Source organism: Geospiza fortis, unplaced genomic scaffold, assembly GCF_000277835.1.
Source record: "Geospiza fortis unplaced genomic scaffold, GeoFor_1.0 scaffold29, whole genome shotgun sequence".
Taxonomy (NCBI): Eukaryota; Metazoa; Chordata; class Aves; order Passeriformes; family Thraupidae; genus Geospiza; species Geospiza fortis.
Genome location: NW_005054349.1, coordinates 4,125,382 through 4,150,073, shown reverse-complemented (window position 1 = coordinate 4,150,073; position 24,692 = coordinate 4,125,382). Strand labels below are relative to the sequence as shown.

The 24,692-nt window shown below is 40.6% G+C and overlaps 1 protein-coding gene across 1 annotated transcript; it reads left to right on the top strand.

Moving 5' to 3' along the window:
• Positions 1-977: 977 nt before the first annotated feature.
• On the top strand, positions 978-13,191 carry APOOL (apolipoprotein O like). Its single transcript, XM_014307935.2, has 9 exons — positions 978-1,008; positions 2,970-3,109; positions 3,862-3,981; positions 5,015-5,069; positions 5,216-5,314; positions 5,639-5,730; positions 6,083-6,169; positions 7,734-7,890; positions 9,571-13,191. The coding sequence occupies exons 1-9, from the start codon at positions 978-980 to the stop codon at positions 9,666-9,668; spliced, it is 879 nt and encodes a 292-aa protein (XP_014163410.1). The 3' UTR covers positions 9,669-13,191.
• Positions 13,192-24,692: the final 11,501 nt, after the last annotated feature.

Here is a 24,692-nt window from a genome sequence, read left to right as displayed (position 1 = left end):
TCCGCCGGTGAGGGCGGGAAGGAGCCCCCGGTGCCGCGGAAGCCGGGGTCAGGTGGCGGAGTGGGGCAGGGAGGGGTCTCTGGTGCTGTGGGACTTGGCGGGGAAAGAGCTGGTTCGAGAGCTGGTTAAACTGTACAACAGGGAATAAAAGCGGGGTTTCTCTTCTGGTGCTTCTCCGTGTACTCGCAGCCCCCGAAACACCTTCAGCTCGAGGAATATCAAGATGATAGTTTGGTAGTGACATGATAAAGTGCTAGTGGTGCTGTACATCACTAAAAGAAGGCTGTTAAAATCATGCTGTTACGAGCTAACAGGGTTACAAGTATCTAAAATATCGTTAGTTGTAGGAATAATACAGTGTCTTTAAACAGAAAAACATGCATGTAAAGATCTAAGCTTTCTCACAAATATTTAGACAGGTTTCCAGTGTTGGCAGTCAAATTGATGAATAGGTTCATCACATGAATCTTCATATTTACTTTTTTAAGGCATTTAAAATGTGTATATATCTGGAAAGAAAAGGATGGTGCCAACGAGGACAGAAAATAAAGCATTTTACTTTTGTTTGTTTCAGCAGAAGAAACTGTCTTTGGCTTTGCTGTCTGTCTGGGTGATCTTGAAGTAATTTAGTTGGCTTAGTACATAAATCCAAATGATTCAGTACCTTTAGTGAAGTGACATAATTTTCTATGTATTCTTTACTATTTACTATGAAATATTTATTAATAAGAGTGTTATTCTTAAGATTTTACTCTCTATGGGTCACTTACCAAGACTAAACCCAAATCCATGGAGTGTCAGGGAGTTGAGGTGAAGTGGAAGGATCTGTTCCATTTGGTGGGGGTTTGGTGGTTGTCACCAGAGATTTATAAAGACATGAATTAGGATACTGGGTTTGGCCTGCAAGCTTCTGGCAATCATGTCTCATGTAACTTCTGGGGAAAACAAACCAAAAGGATGTGAGACAGTTTTGTGACATGTCTCAAGACATCTGCGTGGTAGGAGAATGTAATAAACCTATAACTCTTTATTCTTTAATTAACATCTTTTCATGGAAAATTTGATACGAGGTAGCTGCTAAATTTAATCTTATTTTACCCTGGCTAGTAGATTCCCATTTTGTGGTACAGAAGTTGTGTATTTTTTTATATAAATCCATGCATCAGATTTTTGCATATACTCCATTCTTTGATTCCCTTTGTTTTGAGGCAGTTCCTGCCTTCAGGGCAAGTTTCCTGCTCCAATTCTTGAAGCAAGCACACAGAATTTGCAGTTTCAGTGGGAAACAATGTCTTGGAGATTAGCATAAATTAACTATGTGGTTTTATTATGGCTTAGTTTGTATTCTGCATCTTTTGAGTGGAAGATAGTGAATTCTTTGTAGTGATGTAGCTTTTTAATTTTTTTTAATAGAATCTGTATTTTTGATCGTTGATAAGATTCCAACACTTTGAAGCAGATTGTTTGAAATGCAAAGAATTAAAGCCAAAATTATCCAGGTACATTTGACAGTTTTATTGTTATGTTTTGATTGGTCTTACTCCAGTTCTACTATTAAGAGGCGTAGCTGTAACAAGTTTCTGCTAGAGAGCATATAATGCATTTCTTCAGCAAATAATTGCTGTTCAAGCTTCTCATCAAAAATATTGCCATGTCTGTTTGTCTTGGGTGTGTTTTTTATTTCTGGGGAAAAAACCATCAGGTTGTCCATGTTGTAGGTCAGGACCTTGGCAGTGGTGTTACAGGGAATGTTTTAATAGTGGCCATTGACCTTTCCTTCTGGTGGTGCTTAGCTCTGTGTCTGTGCAGAATTCATCTCCAGAAATGTCACCTGGCTTTTGTACCTGCAGCAATTTCCTGGATTCCTCAAAATGAAGATTTTTATTTATTTGTAAGTCAGTTATCAGCTGATGTTCTGGAGTCATTCTAGTGGCTGAACATGCAATCCCAGGGTGTTTCACAGCTCCAGCCTGTTGCAGGGGTTTTTCTCTGTGCTTCTTTCTTAGTGTTTGATAGAAAAATATGATCCTGCCATTTCTTCATTCTCAGTAACTTCTGTGGGAGTTTTCATAGGTAAAATACTTAGTGGTTTCTTTAACTAAAAAATATATGATTTTTGTTGTTTGATACATAATGCCTCGTAAGGAACTTTTAATAAAATAATTTCAATAAATTAATGCTAGAAACAACTTAGCTAATTGAAGTCTTTCAGCGCACCTCGTGATTAGCTAAGGAGCAGCTCCATGCAGTGAAGCCTCTTTAGTGTAGTCAAGGTGATGTTGCTTTTTCTTTCACTCTGGTTCTTTGTGATTTCAGTAGAAAAGAGTGAAACCCTCTTGGGATAACTGCCAGTGTAAATGTTAGCCAGTACAGCTATTTCCTTGGATCTTTAAACATTTATGTGTTCGTCTGCAGGCACCTAAAAGTAAAGCAATTACTGTCAGTCAGGAGCTGGACCACTTTGATCATTCCCTGTATAGCTTTTTCTCTTTTACATTGAGAACAGAATCCATTGTGACTTTTAAAAATACATGATTATTTTTAAGTGAACAATGCAACTTTCTCGTGCTCTATCACTTTTAAATTCAGTTTTCCTTCTAGTGTCTACTGAAAATTGGTGTTGTGTTCTGGTAGCATGCTGTATGGAAATAAGCAATCTGAATTATGATAGGTTAAAATAGTTTTTCTTTAATAATTCTTCAGAAATGGAGTTCCTGCATGCTGAGTAAATTACAGCTGAATTTACCCTAACAGGTGATGGAAGCATCAGCGTGGTTTGCTGGTTTTTCCTGGTATTTTAGACATAAAAGTGTTCAGGGTTCTTTAACCTTTTCTTTACCATTATAATTTGAGAAAATCTTTGTATAAGTCAGAAGACATTTCTAAAAGGCATAATGCTCAAAAAAGGCTTTAAAAGTGACTTGTTTCATCCCATATTTGATCAATCCAAAGGGAAATTTTAATTTCAGCATTAAGACTCCCTGTTTTCATCTCTCTGTCTCAGGTGGCAAAGCTGGCAGCTGTTTCATCTGGGCTGCCATTTATATGTATTACTGTATATGCAGCAACAGAAAAGGAATCAAAAAGTCAGCTGGTGAAGCCAGACAAGGTATGAGTCTTCCTCTTTTGTGGTCTTTAAAATAATACCAGAAAAACCTGCAGAATAGCAGCTCTGTCCATTGAATTACATTATCCAGGAATTAAAATACATAGCAAAGTAATATGTGATAATAAATAACTGACCACTTTGGCTCAAATAAAACACAAAGTGTTATAATATTAAATTAGTGAAGTTTTATCTCATTTTCATTATTACAGTATTTCAAAAATGAACTCAGAAAAGGTGAAAATAGAACACTGACTGATGAGTCCTTTTCTGATGTGCAGTTTCTAGTAGTACACACATCCACACACATGCCTTTGCTTCATACCGAGTAATTCTGGTGCTAAGAACCCACACCATTGTTTCAGTTTTCACTTCCAAAGAGTGAAGTCCCGCTTGAGTAGAGCCAGTTGGAACTCTAGAACTTCATAATTCCACAGAGAGTCTTTGTGTGCTGCAGGGGGAACACTGAGGGTTTGCAGGCTTGGAAAACCCCCTTGAACTGCAGCAGTTCATGGGAGCAGAGCTGTGTCCCTGCTGCAGATCTGTGTCCCTTTTGCTCAGCTGTGTTTGCAGCACTCACAGGAGCAGAGCTGTGTCCCTTTTGCTCAGCTGTCTTTGTTTGCAGCTCCCTGTTTACAGTGCACCCCCTTGAGGTCCAGGGGTGCTGCAGAGCTGTGTCCCTGCTGCTCAGCTGTGTTTGCAGCACTCACAGGAGCAGAGCTGTGTCCCTGCTGCTCAGCTGTGTTTGTTTGCAGCTCCCCATTTACAGTGCTCCCCCGCTGACGTCCCGGTACATCGAGGAGCAGCCGGGGCCCCTGCAGCAGCAGCTCACGGCTCTGCGGAGGACGACCGGCCACTACTTCGGCTGGTGCCAGGTAAGGGATGCACCCAGCCTTTCCTGCAGTTCTCTCAGCACTAAACTACTGAAAAAACAGCTTACTTCCCCCTGGAGGTTTTTTTTGGCAGATCCTTGTCTTGCATAAGATAATTTTGGATGGAAAAATGAGCCTTCCTTCTACAGCAGGAGTTACATTGGTAAATTCTTGCTGGGAGAAATTGAGGGTGTTTTGGAGTCTGAAATTCCAGATGTAGTCCATGGAGAAGGAGCTCCTTCCAAAGGGCAGTACCTGACAAAAAAGACAAACAATGCATCCCCTGTATCTGTTGCAGCAGGCTGTTCCTCATGAGCCATCAGAAACACCTCCCAGCTCTGTTACTGCATGTTCCAGCTGGAGAGGGAACTGTGGTGCCTGTCACTGCTTTTGTACCTGCTGGGAAACGGCAGCTTCACCCTGACTGCTGGCCAGAGGAGATGTTGCACTTGTGTTTTGCTTTTGCAGAAATTGTAGACCCTAACAGTTGAAAACAAAATTCAAAATGTCTTCATTTTTTCTGTAAATTGTGATTCCATTGGTCTGTAAAAATGTTGCCAGTGACTGCATGACTGAAATACTCTTGTTATAAATCTGTATCAAACTTTTTAATGCCATTAATCATTGTGAGTTCCTGCACTGAATAGCAGTGACCTCTGGTGGTACAAATTCGGTGTTGATCTTTCAGTTTTCCTGAGAAAGTCTCTGAGGAAGAGAAGATTGTATTTTATAATTGAATTTTCCTATACAGTTGGCATCCAGGTGTTTTCCTATTCTAGAGTTCACCAGATTTCAGTTTTGAAAGGGAGCTTACATTAGAGAGATTTTTTTAAATTAATTAGTTGCCAATGTAAGTTTTAAAAATATATGTGTTTGTCACAAAGAGGGTAGATCTCTGCACAGCCTTTCTAGAAAGTCACTGGTTTGTGTTTTTTAATGTCACACAGTATTTCTTTGTCTCATTGTGCTGAGATATGTGTGAACAGCTACTTTTACAGAGATTTTACTTTCTGGTTTTGTTTTTCTTTCCTTGTAGAGTGTCTATGTCTTTATTAAAAATGGAATAATGGATTCGATTCAGTTTGGAAAAGGTAGGCAAGTCACATATCTGTCTCATTTCATCTATAAACTCTCAGTAAAATCAAAATTTTCACCTTTGTTTCTTAAGTGGGAAATAAAATGACTGACACTGAATTGCCCTGCTTCTTTTTTGTCTTTTTTTTTTCCCATTTCTTAGATGCTTATGTTTACCTGAACAACCCTCCCCCAGAATTTCTTCCCAAAGCCGCTGTGATTACAGTGTCAGGCCTGGCTGGTGCAGTGCTGGCAAGGAAAGGTAGGGCTGCCTTGTTTTCATGACTGGCCTGTGGGGTACAGAGCCTGTAACAGTTCCAGTGGTCAGAATACTGTTCTGAACCATTGGCAAAAGCCTGTGGGACTAAAAGAAATTCCTGGTAAATGAAGGGACATTGTTGATTGCTGTTAGGAACTGGCTGAGAGCTGACAGAGCAGGACTAGACAGACTAATATACAATTCTTCTCATTCTTCATAATATTGGAAAACCTAGTTTGGGATTATTTGTCTTTGCATTTAATTGCTACAACTATTTAGTTTGCATTTCATTTTGTCTAATTATTGAAAATATTTGGCTTTGTACAGGTTCTAGATTTAAGAAAATTGCTTATCCATTGGGACTTACTACTGTAGGATATGCTGTTTGTTACCCAGCTCAGTCAGTGGTCATTGCTAAGGTAAGGTTCTGGTTTATCTGTGGTCATTTCCAACACAGTGGGACAAGTTTGGATCCTTTAACCTGGTGCTCCATCTATTGTGCCAACATTGCCAGCACACTGTTTGCTGATCAGGGTTTGATTTCATTTGGAGTAGGGGGTTTAGCATGGAAATGTTCCCTATGGATTCCTAATACCAATTTAAACATTATTTACAATTTGCTTGGTGTAAGGGAAATACATAGTAGATTTGAAAAGTCGATGCCTTAGGATGGAGTTGAGCATGTTCTCATGCAAATGTGATTAATTTCATTTGAATAGTCTGTCTTTTATTTTAAAGACTATTGTTAAATTATGTTTTTCTAAAAAATAGGTAACAGGGAAAAAGTTGCGTTATGCGAGTCACCAGACCTACGAGGCTGTGAGGTCACTGTGGGCAGACAAGGAAACTGTCACCAAGGTAGGACTTGGGAAGTCATTACACCTCACACCTTGAGAGGGAGATTAGAAAGTTGTGGTCTCTTCTGCTGGTGCTGTTCAAGGTTTACTGATGGTGTTAAGCAAGGCACAAACCCCAATCTGATCTTTTTGTCAGTTTGGTGTTTAATTGTTTTTACACCTTTCACACCAGTGGATTTTGAGATCCCCTCTGTAGTCCCACAATGCATGCAGGGTGCACAGGAGAAGAAGAGCTCTCTTAAGGGCTCTTATCTTGGCATAAAGGATCCGTTTTGATTCAAGCTTTGGTCTTAGGTAGCCCCTGAATTTGGACAAAAGACACTCAGGGTTACAGTAGGTATGACAGGCTTACTGCTCTACAACCCTTGCAGGAAGTCTGCTTTATTTACCCTGTGATATGAGTTGTCCATGGCTGATTTATTTCTTCTCCTTGCCCTGTCCTCATGGCAGCCACAGTGAATAAATGGTCAGTAACCTCTTTATATTGGCCTACTACAAATGGAAAAGTTATCAGGGTTTTTGACCTGATTCTCTTCCCCACTATAACCTTCTGTTACAGAGCAGGCTTTCTAACTCTGACATAATTCTTCTTCTCCTCAGAATTTCCTCTAGTTTCTCTCCTTTTTCTGTTTTAGGGGATTTTGTGTGTGGTTAAGTGAGGCAGTCAAAATAGGACATATTAAACAGCTGAAGCCTTGCCAGCAGAGAGTAGAGGGCAATATGAACCTTCTGTAAATTACATATGGAATTTGGGTTGGTAATCCCAGAATTAAATGTGGGTTTTATCCAACCCAAAATGTTTTTTTCTTTAAGTGGAAATTTATAAAACCTTGACAAAAGTAGCACTTCCCAAATAAAATTGCAGCTTTGCATGGTAGTTTTTCATTGCTCTTTTTAAAGAAAATTTCAGTTTCTCAGTTACGTTAACATGTAGAAATAGTTTGCTTTAAATTGACAGTGCTCATAGGCATGCAGTCCTCACCCTTTATTTCTTCTGAGAAGCACAAATGGAATTCTGAATTTTGAAAATGAGATTCAGATAACTGTCATTAAACTGATAGCAGAACAAGAATTGATGTGGTACAGACACTTCTCTTAACTTCATTTTTTCCCCTGAGTGAAGCCTCTTCCCAAGACACATTATTTCTCATTACTAGGGTGTACCCATGATTTATCTTTCCATCTCCTGCTAACTAGGGGTAGTAAGTGTTGTGTAAACACTCAGGGCTGTTTCAGTCTTTTGTAAGGCTAAAGGCTCCTCACCTGGAAATGAACTTGTGAAGGTCTTGGAGGGTCTCTGGTAAAACCACAGCTTCAGTCCTAAGTATATACTCATGACAATTTCCCTTCTCCATAAATTTATTCTGTCTGATCTGTGGGGTTTCATGAATTTTACTTTTTCCAGCTGTGCCCCTTGTGTGCAGCTGACTAGTTGAATATCATTGCATGATGTCATATCTGAAAATAATTTCATAAGATAAGCTTCCAGACTTGAAAGCTTTATTTTGCAATAATGTATTAAGCATATACCCAGGTGCTTTCTTTTATTAATATTTGGTTCACAGCTGCAGCAAGAGTCAAAACCAATTATGCAAGAAGATAAGAAAAAGAAGGGAATTTCTAGTACCAAACCTGAGTCTGCTGTTGAGTCAGGATCATTTAACAGAACTGAATCTTTTCCAGTAAAGTGTCGGAGTAATGAAGATCCAGTGCCTTCATCAGGTGAATTAAACATTTCAAGTGTAATCTCAGGGCAACTTGCAAATCTAATTAGTTGACTTAATTTTGCACTTACTCTTGCTCTAAACTGGAGCAGGCTGTCAGTGCATATTATTCTTGAGAGCATATTTTACATGCTGTCATTTAATTCATATTTCAGAGCCTCAGGGAGGTGATAATTTTCTCACTGTGGACCTTGTCATAATAACAGAATTATATATTTGCTGTTCTCTCTCAATAATGTCAGAGAACCAATATTAATGTAAACCAGGTTCTTTCAATGGCCAAAATAAGGAATAATCCAAATGCAAGTCATACAAAAAGGTTTTAATTTGGATTATTATTAGAAAATTGAAGTCTCAAATGGATTTTATTACTTTTAGCCTCTGCTAAAAGTGCAGAGGGGATCCATAGTGGAATGAAAGAGGGATGTGTAATTGAGAAATGAAGCATTGGATTTCATTGTGCTGGGTTTTCTGCACTGGTTCCTTGTGCACCTTAAGTGGTTGAGATAATCAACTAGATCACATAACAGCCTGTTTAACAGACAAAAATTTGGTAGTCCAATTTTTAAGAGAAAACAGTGGAATTACCTATTGAAGGAGAACTAAATTTGTTGTAAGGTATTGTTACATCTTGTAAGAGGCAACTTCTAAATTTTATTTGTTGCAAGGAAATCACTTGGAAGGAAGGAATTGTTACCAGAGATTTTTTTTCTGGAAAGCAAGCAGAACATACTTGTATGAGGGTTTTACTATTTTTTTCCTTTATTTTCACTGTCGTATGCATTCACATCTTTGCTTTGCATCTGAATTTTTTCTGATTTAGTTTGTGGAATGCTTTGATCTGTTTTTACACTTGCTCCAGGCCAAACTGTCTTTATTGGGTTTGTGTTTATAGATCTGTCGTTGCTTTCATAGGTGGAATTAGTTCATGTCCTTAATACAGCCAAAAATAGCCCTGCCCTAAATGAATCTGTGTTGCCAGAGATGTTTATTTTCTCAGTCCAAGTGGAGCAAAGCTTTCAGGAGAATGTAACACCCTTTGTTGGATCAAGTGATGTAGCTAGAAAAGAAGCAGATCAGGAACAGGAGCCACAGCCCCAGAAAAGCTGCCTTTATATCCCCCTAGATGCTCTGGAATTGCAGTATCATTAAATATATCAGCTGTGCTCTGTCCTTCAGTGAGTGGGAGGGTTCAGTGGTTCACTAAGCTCAGTTTGTGGTTTTTGGAAGCTCAGAAATGAAACTAGGTGAGAGTGCTTGTCTTCACGTGGAGTTCTTGCCATCTGGCAGCAGCTGCAGGGAGATCTGGCAGGGCTGGCTGTGGGATCCATCTCTGCTCCTGGACAAGAAACACTAGGGGACTTTTTCCACACCTCAAACTTTCCCTTCATTTCCATGTGTTGGGCAAAGCATCACAATTTCTTCTCTCACTCTGCTGGGGTAGGAAGTGGTGTTGGAGAGTGAGAAGAGCTCTTGCTCTCCATCCACTGCTGTGCTCAGTGTTCCAACCTGCCCTCATCCTCCTTCTTCACACACTTCGAACTGGAGCAGGCAGGTTTTGATCTTTTCTAAGTGTTTGGTAATACAGAAATTCTCAACATGTATCACTAAGCTTTTTTTCCTTACAGCTCAACTATAAGCATACTTTTTAACCATATTTTTTCACTATCTCTAACAGGAACAGTGAAGAAATCAAAATTTAAGCCTGATCCAAAACTTGCAGACCATGGTCAGTCCAGCCCAGAAGATGTGGACATGTACAGCACCAGGAGCTAAGCCAAGTCTGCTTTACAAAATGCAAAATGTTACAGATAAGGGGGAGGGAAGAAGGGAAGGAATAATCTTTACAATACACACTCTGTGAGGTATAATTTCATCAGATATTTTCTTATCTCCAATTTGTATTATTGACTTATATGATTCTGTTTAGTGCTTATTTTGTTCCTGACTCCATAAAAGCAGTGGGAATTCACTCAGTGTCATTAGTGAGACACTGAGAAAACAAGATTTGTGTCTTCTCCCAGTGGGACTTCTCTGTGCCAAACTTGCTAATAAATGTCACTTCACAAAGGATATTTGAAAATGCAAACGTATCTCTGCTTTGGCTCAGATGTTCCTTGATCTGAATGAAGAATGTGAGGGATGGGGTTTGCAGAGGCTTCTTTGTCTTTTATCTTTCAGCTCTGGAATGAAGTGCAAGTTCCTGCTGGTCTGAGTATCCTTAAAATCTCCGTGGTTGTATGATGTGAACAGCATTGGCTTTAGAGCTTGTGTAAAAGAGTCACTTTTTTCATTGCAAAATAATTTGGTACTGTTTGCCTCTTTCACAAAGGTGCATGGAAACAACTCCTTGTCCTGCACACCTCTGCTGTGTTCAGATGTCTCTGAAGTTGGGCAAAACCACACAACCGATCTCTAAACTTCCTTTCTAGACTAAGCATCAGCTTTCACTTACTTCTAATACTTGGAATAACTGTGCTTGAATTGCTTAATCCATGAAACTGATAGTGAATTTATATAAAATCCATTAGAAGTGTTTAGGAAGTTGGAAATCTGTAGTTTCAAGGTTTAAACTGCTGACAGTAAAAGTGCAGAAGTAGTAGGCAGCCAACTTTTTCATCCCACAAGTTTGTATGCAATATCTCATTGATTTTGGTAGGATTTCTGTGAAATTCTGTGTTTTTCCTCGAGAATGATATTAGAAATTAAGTTTCCTAGGATGAAGCTTTCAAACACTGCTTTTATCATGGTGCATATCCCTGTACTTCTGTTCATCCTCCATTTCTCTTCATTCTGTTACCTTTTAATTAAGGAAAATACGGGCTTTGCTGTAAAATTGAGGGGGAAGCTAGAGATACCAGATAGCGTGGATGGAAGGCTAAAGCCTGAACTGCTGCTGTTCTCAGCACTGGGATGTGATGGGATATTTGCTCCTGCTCTCCAGAAGAAGAAATTTCACAACCTGATTTCTCTGCAAGGCTGCTGATGCAAAGTCAAATGACCAGTGAAATACAGGCAGAATTCCTGGTGTCCCTGTGGGATCAGCAAAGTTGTGAGGAGATGCTGCAGGATGGAATGTGCAGAAGGCACAAATAGTGAATGAGCAAAAGAAGAAAACCTTTTAGGATGGGTCAGAAACAAATTGATATTTTAAAATCCAAATTTTAGGTGAAGTGTTGGTTTTTGTTACACAGAGTCCAGTGCAAGGTGAAGTCAGAAAATGTGGAGTTTAAAAGAAGAATTCTATTAGTGAAAATTGCCTGGGACAGCTGACAGGATTGAATGTCTTTTGTTTCTTCAATCATTTCTTAAAGGCCCAGGCAACTGTCAGAATTCAGGCAGCAATCAGAGGATATTAAATCAATCTTCAGAGAGCTCCTGGACATGACACATTTAGTGTTTCATCACAGAGAGAAGAGCAGAAAACTTAGATGGCTGGGCTTCATATATCATTTCCAGGGAAACAGATGAAGACATAAGTGAAAATTGTGAAGAAATTATCATTTTCAAGTGCATGACTGAATGCCAGAAATTGTATTATCTGTCTCCCTTTGATAACATTCTGGATAAAAACATGAAGGAAAAGCCATCTGCTCTGCTCCTGGATTGTTAAATTCTAACTTTGAGTGATGTGCTAGCACAGCAAGTCAACAGGAGAGGTAAGATGATGCAGATTGCTTGGATTTTGCAGGAGTTTACTGTGGTGAGATTTTTCAGGCCATAGTGAAAAACTGCCGAGGAATTGGTCTGGTGGGAGCAGGGAGAGGAGCTGCAGGGCTGCTGTTGTGGAGCCAGCACATCTGGCCTTCCCAGGAGAGCAGCCTTGGGACACTGCCTCTTCCCTGGTGCCAGAAACTGCCCTGCACTGCCCAGGTACTGAGGGCATTTCCTTCAGGTCTGGTGCTGCAGGAGGGGCTGGCTGGGCTCAGATGTCCCTTGGCCCTGTGGCTGGGCAGCCAGGAGCTCCATGGCAGCCCCTGGTGCTGTGCATGGCCCTGGTGCCCAAAGCTGTCCTGGGGCTGCATTTCAGGCTCTAATGACTCCTTAGGGCAACACTGGGATAGAACTAAACCTCAGAGTTAAACATCATAACATAAAATGAGTGTTCCTGCCCACTCTGGTGGACAGCAAGAGGAAGGATGCACTTCTGTGCTCACAGAAAGGAGTCCCTGTGCTGTGTCATGGTTTGGTAGGTGAGAGGAGTGAGCAGCACAGGATTATTCCAGCTCAGGGTTTGCCAGGGGGCTGCCCCATCCCTGGAAGTGCTCAGGGCCAGGTTGGACAGGGCTTGGAGCAGCCTGGGATAGTGCAAGGTGTCCCTGCCCATGGCAGGAGTGGAAGAAAATGGGCTCTGAGTCCCTTCCAACCCACACCAGTTGATGGTGATGCTACTGCTGATGTTATTGTCACTTTCTAATTTAGTTTTTTCATCAGCTGAGATTTCTCTTTCTCCTCAAGGCAGGGTAATTTTCTGTTTGTTTCATTTGTATCACCAATTTTTGTTTACTATCCCCACACAGTGGGGTTAAAATTAGAAGGTTTTGGTTGTGAAACAGGGACAGCTAAAGAAAAATCTTCCCTAACTGCAGCCAAAGAAAGTGGAGGAGAAAGATGGCAAATTTTGTATTCTGGCTGGGTGTGTTCTCTGCTTTCAGTTCAGACATCTGAACCTCCAGGGGTTATTTAATACTTTACTCTTGACTGCAAGGAGCTGTAGCCACATGTCTGTATTAGTAATTTCTAGTAAAGGTGCTATGCAATGGCTTTAAAAAAGCAAACTCAGATCTGGATGATGCCACTCTTGTGAGTCCTGGGTAACCACGTGCCTGACTTGGGCTCTTGAAGATTTCAGACCCAACAGACAAATCTGTTACACTGAAAAGTTAACATAAAACATGGGAAAAGTTTTATTGTGAGACATGGTTTTATTAATTTATAGTGAAACACTTTGAAATGCCTCTGAAATGTATCCTTAAGTGTCACTTAAGTTTGTTTCACAATGCAATAATACAGTCACATAAAAGTAAGAATGTATATTGTAATTTTTATATAAGTTATATATTTGTGAAAAAATCAACGTCTTAAAGAATGGGGTCACATGGTATTTTATAATACAGGAATAGCTTTAATTTAATGCATGGGGTTTTTATTTATGGTTGATTGTATTCAATATAGAGAGATTTGGAGCTTGTTGGTATTAATTTTTTATTTACATAAAACTGATTGTGATACTTTATTTTGTCATATCGCTGTGAGGCACCTGGAAATAAAGGGTGATAAGATACTTTTTAAAAACTAAGTTTAATTTTTGTCTGTTGTTTTCATCTGTAGGAAAATTGTCAATTCCTTCCCTTTCAAGTACTTTTTAAGAGTTCATTTCTAATGACTAAGTCACATTTGTTTTATTAATGCTGGGGGAAAAACTTCACCCTGAAGTATTGAAACACTCCTGGAACAAATCCCTGAAGCAATAGGACAGATCAATGCTCAGTGGCCTGAATTTTGAGAAGTGCTTCCATGTTCTTCTCTTGGTATTTTTTCTAAAGAATGGTGTAGTTCAGGACTTGGAAAAACTAAAGTTTTTATCCATGCTGGAGGAGTGACACTGTTCAAGAAGGAAGCAGGTGGTAAATGTGTTTGTCTCAGTGTGACTGTGCCAGTCTTCTGGATTAAGTAATTTGCCAAGCAAGGGTCATAAATTATGTAATCCATGTGTAAAATAAAGAGTGAAATACTCAAAAGGAGGAGAATTGTGTGAATGAGTAATGGGGCTGTTTTAATGGCACGTTGTCCCTGTCATTCTTGAACAGCTTGGGAGATACTGGAAAGGAATTGGAATGCAGCAGTGTTGTTATCTTGTAGTGAAAGTTTGGAGTATTTTAGTGAAAAGCTGAAAACATTTTAAATCCAAAAGAAAGTGGGGTCCCACAAAGCCAATACTTTTTTAAAAGGCCAATCAGTAGGCACTGGATTGTGTGTGGTTTTTATTTTAAAGTGCAGGATTCCCAGAAGCCAAGCTCAGCTATACGCTGATGGCAAGCTGCAGCCAAGGAAGGGTGACTGAAGCCATTCCAGAAATCAGTGTGTCTTTCTTCCTGCCCCTGAGGTGCTTTTGTTGTGGACCAGAGACAGAGAACAAGCCCTGTGAAACCCTGGGTTCGCTGTGGGCAGAGCAAACACCCTTGTTCCAGGTGCAGCTACTCCTTTGTCCTTTTGTTTACAGACACAGGAGATGGATTTTGCTGCAACAGCTGAAAGAAATTCGACTGCTGTGACCAGGGAATAGGTGTAAACTGAGCCTGTCATGGTTTCAAGCCTTGGTAACCTTTTCTGGCCTCTATTTGTAGCAGTCCTGACACCAGTGCTTGGGGAATCCATAGCTTGTGGTCAGTTTGTGTCACTTTTAGAACTCCTGCACTGCTGCAGGAGGAGAGACTGGTCTCCACAGCTATCTTGAACCAGATCTGAATTAAGATTAAAGATCATGAGCAGTTCCATCTTCCACCATTAATTTTGATCAGTAACTTTGGTTTACTTATATGCCTCTCTTTGAAGAAATTAAATGAGCCTGGATGTTGTTATAGAATAAATAACTTGGCACTTGATTGTGCTGAGTTCCAGAAACTCAGACAATAAGAGGAGGAAATGGGTGTGCTGTGCAGTACAGAGCTCTCAGCTGCTCAGGGCTGCTGGCTCTGGGTTTATTTGCTGTTACCCAAGCAAGGACTGAAAACAGAAACTGCCTCTCAGCCTCTGCAGCCCTTCCTGAGGCCAGGTCCAACCCCTCTGCATCCAATAAATGCCAATGATGCAGCCAAGTCAAGAGTTTGGGGTTTTTAATCTGCCTCATTAAAACATCTCACCCAAGGAAAAACTGCCCACTGCATTTCTGCATCCTTGAACCAAACCTGAGAGCCCAGGTAAAGGTGTTTGTTCATCAGCCAACGTGAGGCTGCCACTGAGCAGCTGGAGCTGGAGCCAGAGGGGAATTCCCTGTCAGCAGGAGAATGGAGCATCTGCAGGAACTGCTTCTTCACACTTCTGCCTTACATCTGAAGAAGGATCATGCAATTTCTTTCACTGATGTAAATATTAATTTCTTTGTTGTGGTCTGTTGTAAAGCCATCTTCTGGCAGGACTGAGAATCTCTTATCTACTGCTGTAATATTAAGTGCTGTTGGGCTTTAGCCAAAGCAGTATTCTTTCAAGAATTTGCTAGGCATTGATTTTTAGAGATCATTATTTATCCTTTGAGAAGCAAAGGTTAAAGTTTACCTTTTGCTGTTAATGTAACTGTGCTTGGCATGTTTACATAAGCAGCCAGCTCCTGTCAAATTAGGAACTCCACGTTGGGATTTTATCAGTTATGGATTAGTTTTGAAAGCCCTGTGCTAAGAGCAAGGTTTGTGCTAACTTCAGCTTCAATGCAGTCAAACTCCACAAACTTGGGGTGTAACCTGGGTAGTGTTTGGGGTGACCACAGAGTCAGATCTTCTTGTGCAGTGAATGTTGAGAATTTCTAAGGACTCTTTAAATAATAAAGAAGAAAGATGACAGGGGGTGTGCTAAGGTGTGAGTTTCTGTCATTACTCATCCTTGCCACATGGGTATTTTCTATTTTCTCAGAAAAATGAAAAATGAATCAACAAAACATAATGGTAGATGCATCCAATTACAGGATTCCCTCCTTCCCATCACATCCATCTTCAATGACTTCAGGACCATGGCTTTGTCTTTTAAAACAGTGTCTGTTCCAGGAAATTGTCTGCAAATGCAGTCCAAGTTTGTTATCTGTAAAAGGTAACAGCAGCCTAAAGGAAGAAGAGAGAGGCTCCTGACAGATACCTTAGTGTGTTGAAATTTATGTCATTAAATGAATACCTCACATCTGATTACAAAAATTCAGAAACAGCAAGATTAATGAGATATTTTTATGGAACTACCTTGTTTCATAAAGGAAAATATGCTGGGTAAGTTATCTGGAAGTTGTATCAGTTTTAAGTTAATTAGTAATTCTTTATAGAGAAGGATGCTGTAAAACAAGCTCAAAATCCACAATCCACAGCAGCAGAAAGAGAGAAGTTCATTCTGCTGCTGGCAAAGTCTGGAAGAAAAGGCCCAGGATGTCCTTTCTGAAAGTGCTGCTGTGTGTCCTGGTCCTGGCCAGCCCCTTGCTGAGTGAAACTTCACAACGTAAGAGCTGCTGCAATTCTGCTTTGTGGCTTCTCAGGGCAGGGATGTGGCCATGTCCACTGCTCTGGGCATTGCAATTCCTTGGGGGGGATTGCTGCTTGGGAATTCTTAGGCTTTAGGCTGGCTTTATTTCAAAGAACAGCAAAACAATGCAGATGTGAAAACCTTGGTGAGACAGCTGCTGTCCTGTGTTTGGTGGCACAGGGAAGAGGTTAGAACCAGATGAATTAATTACAGCTGAAACTCAGTGTCCTGGTGGGTTGGGATCATTTGAGTCAGACTCTGAATTTCAGAAGGGTATTTTTAAATGAGTTAAATTGTTTGGTTCTTTTTCAGTAGGGAAAAAAACACTTGGTATATGGGTTAAAAAAATCATACACTTTTTAGTAGCAAGTATTCTTAGACTTTTTTTGATACTAACAGGGAAAAAATCATCAATAATTAAGAGCATGACAACCAGAATGCACTGGTTAGAAAAGTTATTTTAAGTGTATAGTGAAGTAATGGAATTGTTTCGGGTTCTGTTAGACCAGTATTGGCCTGCAATTATTTTATGAGAAGATTTCCCACATATTTTACGGATATATTTATTTATTTTATCATCCCTGTTCTGTACCTGGTAGCTACCAGTTACTTGTAATTGGGTATCCCTAAGCCTGGAATGATGCAAACCAGCTGCAGTTATTATTTTTCTAATAAGAGTTTTGTTTGTGATCTGAGGAATTTTTTAATGCTACTCTAAACTTACATTTGCAAAATAAGTTACCACTTGAAAGCTAACTTGGCATTTATGTAGACCACAGAATTTTGAAGGGCTCAGCAGTGAGTTCCTTTATCACATGGAATATTAGAGCATTAATAGCAAAGGGAACACACACCCCCTCTCTCCCAGACTGGTGATTTTCTGCTGCCTTAGTGTTTTTTGTATTATTGCTAAAAGAATTATAATTGTGTTACTGATCAGAGGGGTAGCTAAAAACATTGCTTATCCCCCAGATGAGCCATGCCAAGTGCTACTTGGGATTTTTCATTGTTCTGTGTTTATAGCCATAACACACAACCTGTAGTTAGGTTTTCTTGGAAAAAGTTCCAGTGCTGATGACTCTACAGAGGAGAGCATGCAGGGTGTGTAAATGGGCTGGTTCAAGCCTTGGTCACTGTAATCAGTTAGATTTATCTCTGATAAGCAGCAAAGGTTGGATTAGAGGCACTTGGACAGTGGAAAAGAAGGAGGCTTCCATCTCTTTCTGGAGTGCAGGCTGCTCCCAGCACAGTTCCTCTGGCTAATAATGCATCAGTCAGGAGCTGGTTCTGGTGGGAAGTCCATCTGACAGTGACAGTGACATTACAGCTGCTCCATCAGTTGCCTGCTGGGCTCGGAGGCTCTGCTCAGACATCTCAGCCAGTTCTGACTCTGGCTTCATTCCAAATGTGGCTGCTCTCCCTGGAACTGTTGTGCACAATTAGATTTGGCTCTGGTGGCAGTTTGGGGGCTTTTCTGGGTGTTCAGGGTGGTGCCTGCTGTTGAGTCCGAGTGCTGAGCAGGAGAGAACAGGTAGCAAAGGATGTGGAGTGGGAGTGCCAAACGTGCTGGTGTTTGGTGATGATTCAGGCTGCTGAGGGAGTTCTTTTGAGCCAGCCAAATACCTTGAAATACTGTAAACACTCAGATTGTGGAACAAAATTTACAGCCCAGTGTTTACACAGCAAAAGAGATAGAGGAGAACCAACATTAATGCAAACCAGATCCTTTTGTAGGCTAAGCCAAGGAATAATCCCATTGCAGAACACACAAAAAGGTTCTAATTTGGATTATAACTGGAAGGTTGGAATCTCTAATGAGTCTCATGACTTTTAGTCTTTGTCAACAAGCCAGAGATGATATATAGTGGAATTCAGACACAACCACACTTATAATTATGAAATAAAAACCATACCAACACAAGCCATACAATTTCCTGGCCAACAGGAAGATGGGTACACATTCAGGGTAAAGTAATTTAAGCAGATAAATTTTCATTTCTCAAATAGCTTCAAAATTTTCCAGGGACAAGTCACAGGAAAGAAAGATTTAGTGTCATCTACAGAGTACATCTGAAGCATAAATTTCTGGTGTAATTAGCAACACAGCCCACTGACAGTATGTTACTGTATAATTGCATTAAATACTTGTTTTGTTTTAATTCACAGCCAACTGCAATGGAGTTGTGGACTTTGAGGCCTGTCTGGGTAATACAAATGAATTCTGTCCTGAAAATATTCCTTGTCTGTGTAAAAATGGAGAACCTTTTTGCAGGTAGTGTGTGGGCTTGGTTTGTTTGTTTAATATACACCATGTAAATGTCAAATATATTCTAAATGATTAACTAAATTTAGATCCTCCAAAGTGATCCATGAAAATAAATGTTGATCTTCATTCACAATCTGCATAAGTTTATAGCTCTGGTACAGAGCATCAAATCTGGGATTTGGGCATAGTGTTTTCTTTTTAAATATATGCGTGAGCATGTCATTCCTAATGTAGGTAATCACTGTAGCCCTTAATTTTTACATGCTACCTGTTCTCTCAACTATTTTACTTTAGCATTGACTTAGCTGTGTAATTGCAAGTTCATTTTTTTCTCAGGTTGATCAAATTTTGAGTTAAAAAAATTAGATATCTTAATGTTCTATTCTCCATTATGTAGTCGGGGTTTTTTCCCTTTTAAAAAAATCTGTATCATAGTGACAGCCAGAAATGTGAGGTTTGACTTCCACTCAGCAGCTTTGCCATGCTGAGAGCAGACAAAGAGATCTTTGACCTGAGCCAGGCCATGACTTGGGTACTGCACCCTGTTCCCATCAAAGCTCCTTATCTTGGACTCCTGAAATGCCAACTTGGACTTGGTTACTCAGAGCCTGGCAAAGTATTTTTGCATCAAATCTGGAAACAGATGGGTGTAACTAAGATAAAAAAACACCTTTAAACAAACAGGAAAAATAGTGAAACTCTTGGCCCCTGCAGTGTCGAATAATAAATAATTATATAGCAGAATATTGTACTTTTTTGGTATTGCTTACTTTTGAAGTAAAATGCTGTTGCTAAAAGTGAATATTTTTATTTGCAGATGTGATTACTACAGAATGGGCTGGATGGAGTACTGGTACATGGGCCCCAAATGTAACCACCTTTGGAACACTCTGGATTTCATTTTAGTGGCTACTCTTCCTGGAGTGGCACTGATTATCATAGTGGTTGTAATATTTTCTGCTGTCTTCTCCTTGAAAATGAAAAACGCTGGGTAAGTGACTCTGGGTGCACTTATAAGGAGTTTTATACTCAAAATGGAAGTTCAGCAAAAGGAGTCTGGCATTTTGGTTAATTTTTAACCTCTGGATTAAAAAAGCACAAGGTTTAAAAGCACAAGGTTGCCATTCTGCCAAAATACTATTTATACAATTTAAAACTAACTCAAAGCATCTTACCTGAGCACTCAGCACTTACTCAGCATTTTACCACCTCACTCTCAGTCATTGCTTTTCTTTAGGGCTCACCAGGCAGGCTTTAAAGATTGATAAGTACATTTACTACTTAAATTCAACACCACGAAATGTGTGTTTCTGATTTATTTGCTCTTAGGGATTTTTTTCCACAAGTTTAAAAAGAAAAGGAGTAAGACTGATAACTTGACAAGAGGCTTGGTGTTTAAATACAATTCTTTCCACTCTTGGGTCTCAGATATTGGCAATTTGAGATGCTTTTTGCTTTCATCACTTTTTCCCAGTGACACCTCTCCCAAGTACACAGACAATATGGGTTTTTTCTTCTGTCACTGAGCCCCAGAAGTGTGTCACTGGCCCTTGCTCTGACATAGAAAAGCTGTAATAATACCCAGCTCTTGTACAGCCATTGCCACAGGACATCTAAAGTTCTGACATGGCTGTTGAACCAATCTGCAGCACAAAAAACATCTGTCAGGACCCTCAGCATTGCTAATGCTCTGAATTCCCATTGTTCCCCCCAGGAAGCAGCCAAAGGCTCCATACAGTGGAGCACAGCAGAACCCTGCATTCAGCACTGACACAGCTGCCAACCCAGGGCACCATCAGCCAGCTGAGGTAAGAGATGGCACAGGGGGCACAGCACAGCCCCCAGGCCCTGGGGATTCAGCTCAATGCAATGGGAATAGCAAAAAAAAAAAAACAACAAAAAGGGAATTTCAGTTTAAAGTCTCCTAGCATTTGATTTCCAAGATCAGCTGAATGCATGTGAGAAGGTGAAACTTGTCATCAAGGATTAAGTGAAACTAATTTGCATAGGGGAAAACAAAGAACCTGGCATTATTTTTACAGGATGTTCAAACAACTATTTCCATTTTTGGCCAGTTAGAAGACCAGCTTTAAAAAGAGATCATGCTCTGCTGTGCCAGTTTTCTCTATTAGGCAAGATGTAGTAGAGATCATGGCTTGAACTAGTGGGTGTCAAGAGAAAAGATGGATAAATACCATTAAAAAATCAATATAAAATACAAAGAATCACTGAAAGGGAATATTTGTGTATGTGTGTTCATTTCCTCATTTGGTACTTCAAGGGATTATTTTACATATTAAGGAACACACAGTATGTGAGAAGGAGACATTGAAGGCTGTCTGAGAAAAGGGAGAAAATAATCTAGTCTGCTACAGGATTTTCTGCTAAATCCATCTGTAGAGTATCAATAGCTTGGCAATGCAGCAGGTCTGAGCCTGCCTTTACCAGGAGATGGTGCTGTTCAATTTTTAACTAATTCAGATTTAGTCCTGCTGATGCTGTTGTTCCCAAGGTGTGAATCAGACCCAATCCTGCAGTTTGGTAGGGAAGAAAACCCTTTGTAAAAGGAATCTTTTTGGGTCAGAGCTGCAGAACTTAGGGTTTTCTCACACCCCAGACTGTGAGTTGTAGCCTAGACATTGTATTTTGTAAGTGAAAAATTGGTTTATACCTTCTAACATTCCATACCTGGAGAGCTGGTTATTCTAATTTGTTGTCATTTTGCTCTGTGTAATCACCTGATCCCTACATGCAGGATGCCTGGGTTGGACAAATTCCAAAAGTTGTACTGAAAAGAGAAGATTTTAATGATGCCTCAATCCCAAATCAAAGACAGGATTACAGGTATGCTGTTATTTTTTGTCTTTTGTGCTCATTCTCATGTTATACCCTGGTTTGGAGACTCAGAATGACTTTGCAGCTTTGCCAGTGGCACAGCAAGCAACAAAGGTCCAGTAAATGGCAAAGCTTTTGGCTGGATTATTCACATACAAATCGTAAAATACTGCTTTATCCAGAGGCTTCTCTGGTTTTCCTCTAATCCCAGAGGCATTGATTTCATTCCTGTTTAGAATCACAGTTCCCTGCTTGTGTTTCCTCACTTGAATCCCCCTCAGCACCAGACTGCTGCAGCTCTTACTGCAACTTCTGCAGAGAACTTGTTTGCCAGGGTGCAGCTCAGTGAGAGCACAACAGTCTCCTCACACGTAGCAGGGCTCTGCTGCAGAGACAGGCTGGAGCTTGCTGATGTTTCAGCCCTCAAGGAAGGCTGGTTTTTTTCAATATAAATGTTGAAAATGTTGAAGGTATAGCTATGGTGAATTTTAAACGCTTTGAAAATGATTGTAGGAATATAGGAAATATAGGTACTGTGGCATTGTTTGTTGTAAAAAAAAATAAAAGCTTAAAGAGAAAGCTGCTTCTATAAATTCAGTCTTCTCTGTTTGCAGGATGAGGGCTTGACAGTAAAATGAACTTAAAAGACCTTTTAGATGTTATTGCCTCAGTGCCGTGCATGCAGTAGTGAGCTTTAATATTTTTATTTTTCAGTTTAAACTATGCCTTTGTGCAATTTGCAGTATATTATAAGGTTTAATAACCTTTTTCTCTTTTGTACAGTCCCGTGTATGCTCAGCCTCTAAGGACAGCAGATCCAGCATCAGATCATTTCCCTCAGTCCCGAGCCCAGCGGGATGAGTTTGACTATCCCAGGAAGGATTTGCCTTATCCAGTTTATCCAGAGGCCAGACAGTACCGGGTGCGTATCAATCACATCCCTCTGCATATTAATTACATATTCTGCATATTAATTACATACTCTGCATATTAATTACATACTCTGCATATTAATTATATCATCCATCCTGGTACTGAATACAAATCATCACTAAATTGATAGTGTTTGTCACTAAGATGTGAGCTAACAGAAAGCCTACAGCCACCTTTCACTGTGCAGATGTTTTCTTCAGGAATGTTACAGACCCTGCTGAAATGTTTTCAAATATTTCCAAAGCTGTTTCAGTTTGTGTGCACACAGTGGTAATGCTTTCAGTTATTTGCATGAAAAGCATCTTCCAAAGCTCTTGGTGAGTGAGCACTCAGAAGCAGCACATACTAAGAAAAGAAATATATAAAAATGTAGTTTGATTAGATACAGATTATTTTAAAAGCAAACATACTGGGGAGTGTGTGTCATGCTACTGATTTAATTCTAATCTCTTTACAGAGATACTAAGAACAAGTGCATCCTGTATCAGAAATGTCTTGGAATGTTGCATGATCACCGGACAATGCAGGTGCTGCGAGAGCAGTGAGACCTGGGTGGGACACAGAGGAAATTGCCATCCTTATTAGAGAGCACTAAGTTACTGCAAAGAGAAGGCATCAAGGATAATTGTGGAAGAAAACCTGGTGAATTCCTGATACTGCAGCAAACAAGGCCCTGGCCCTGGCAGTGTGGTACAAGGACTTGGCCTCTCTCTGTCCCAAGCTTTACCAAATACCTCCAGACCCATTCCCTTGTCTCTTGTCTTTTTTGCTTTGTCTTCCTTCTGTGTTGATCCCAACTGTCCTGGCTTGCTTTGTAACTTTTTTGTAAATGAGGAAAATAAATGAAGCTATGGAAGATTGACTACCTTGCCACTAAGTAACAAATAAAAGAGACTGAAGACGGGGATTTATTTCCCATTTTCCAAAAAATCTGAAGCACGTTACATTGCGATTTCTGTTAAATCATTTTCCTTAGTATTAGGTAATATGTGACACTATATGACAAAACCAGAATCTTAAGGGTTTTAGAAAGGGTTTCTTGATCTTCGGTTTTCTCTCAATGTAACGAAAATGCAAAGTGGGCAAATTTCATTGGATTTACTTCTACTACAGCAAATTCTGTCAGAAATAAGTGACTCTGGTTCCCTCTCTTCAGAAACACACAGAAATGGTGTTAGCACATCTGTTCAGAGCCCAGACTATCAGTTTAAACAATCTGACCTCCAAACTTCAGATCCAAAGATGTCAGAGAGTTGTGTCAGTGAATTGCTTTTTTCTGTCATTTCTCAGCCTTGGTGGTGCCACAATCTGACAAACTGTGCTGGTTGTTCACCTCAATCCAGCTCTGTTGTACCGACCTCAGAGCGACCACAGAATGTGAGTGTTCAATTTTATATTCCAGCACTGCTCCAAAAAGGAGTAGGAGGACAAGATAAGGCAGGGCTGTCAATATCCATGGTGCTGGCAAGTGTAGAGCTGGCTAAACTGAGTCTCTCTCACCATTTCCCCCAGTGTTCAGTTTTGTCATTACCTTTTGCAGGTATTTTCCCCTTTGTTCCTTAATTGCATTGAGCAGTTTGAAATTATTTCATCATAAGAATGTCTGTCTCTTGCTAGAGCTAGACAAAATGACTGGTATGTCTTTCCTACTGATTTGGTGTGTGCTATGTGGCTTTCCTCTTTAAAACAAGAAAAAAAAGGAGAGGAAGGTCAAATGAAAGTCTCCAAGTTCTCTGCTAAGGAGGTGAAAGTCCAGGAGGATGAATCTCTGAGAATTATAGAAGCTCCTGAGGAGCCCTGAACTGGACACAGCACTCCAGCTGTGGTCGGTAGGGTCCCCCGGGAATGCCCCATCTCAGGATGCCCACCTTGGGTCGCCCACCCTGTGTTGGCCCAACTCCCAGAGCCCAGGTGGTTTAGGTGCCCTCTAAACCCCAGATGGGGCAGCCCTGCACTCCCTCAAGTAGCTCTGAGCAATCCCCTCTCAGCATCCAGGAATCCACCTCTGCCTTTACACTTTACTTGGAAACACTCTGGCTTAGGATTCCTCTAAGGAGTAGAAGACATGGAACAGGCACCAAGCATTGCCCAAGTCCGCTTTTGCTCAGATTTGCACAGCAGCCTCTCAATCTTATGACAAAGAGTAATGCAAAGTTTCCACTATCAGTTGCTATGCTTGTTATGAGAAGGTTCGTGTCTGAATCCTAACTAGTTTTATATGTTAAAAAAACTGGTTCAATTTTGTATTTACTTGTCACGTTTAACCAGGTAAGTCGGGTTTTCACGCCGGTAAGAGACCCACAGAACTGAAACTGTTGCCCGAGCTATTTAAATGTTGATTGTTTTATTCACTGCCCTCACGGGGACGGGTGTGTGGGAGAACACCCCCCATTGCCCCTCACGGTGCCCGGGGCGGGAGCGGGGTCCCCGCGCGGTGCCCGGGGCCGGAGAGGGGTGCCTCCACGGTCCCCTCACGGTGCCCCGGGCAGGAGCGAAGGTTCCCCCGCGGTCTCCTCACGGCGCACGGGGCGGGAGCGGAGGTCGCCCCG

Bases quoted from the DNA above. Each gene is read 5' to 3' on its own strand.
- APOOL (XM_014307935.2), top strand. From the start codon at position 978: ATGTCTCAAGACATCTGCGTGGTAGGAGAAT. The intron at 3,982-5,014 runs GTAAGGGATGCA...CTTTCCTTGTAG, and splicing joins ACTACTTCGGCTGGTGCCAG to AGTGTCTATGTCTTTATTAA. The intron at 6,170-7,733 runs GTAGGACTTGGG...TTTGGTTCACAG, and splicing joins ACAAGGAAACTGTCACCAAG to CTGCAGCAAGAGTCAAAACC.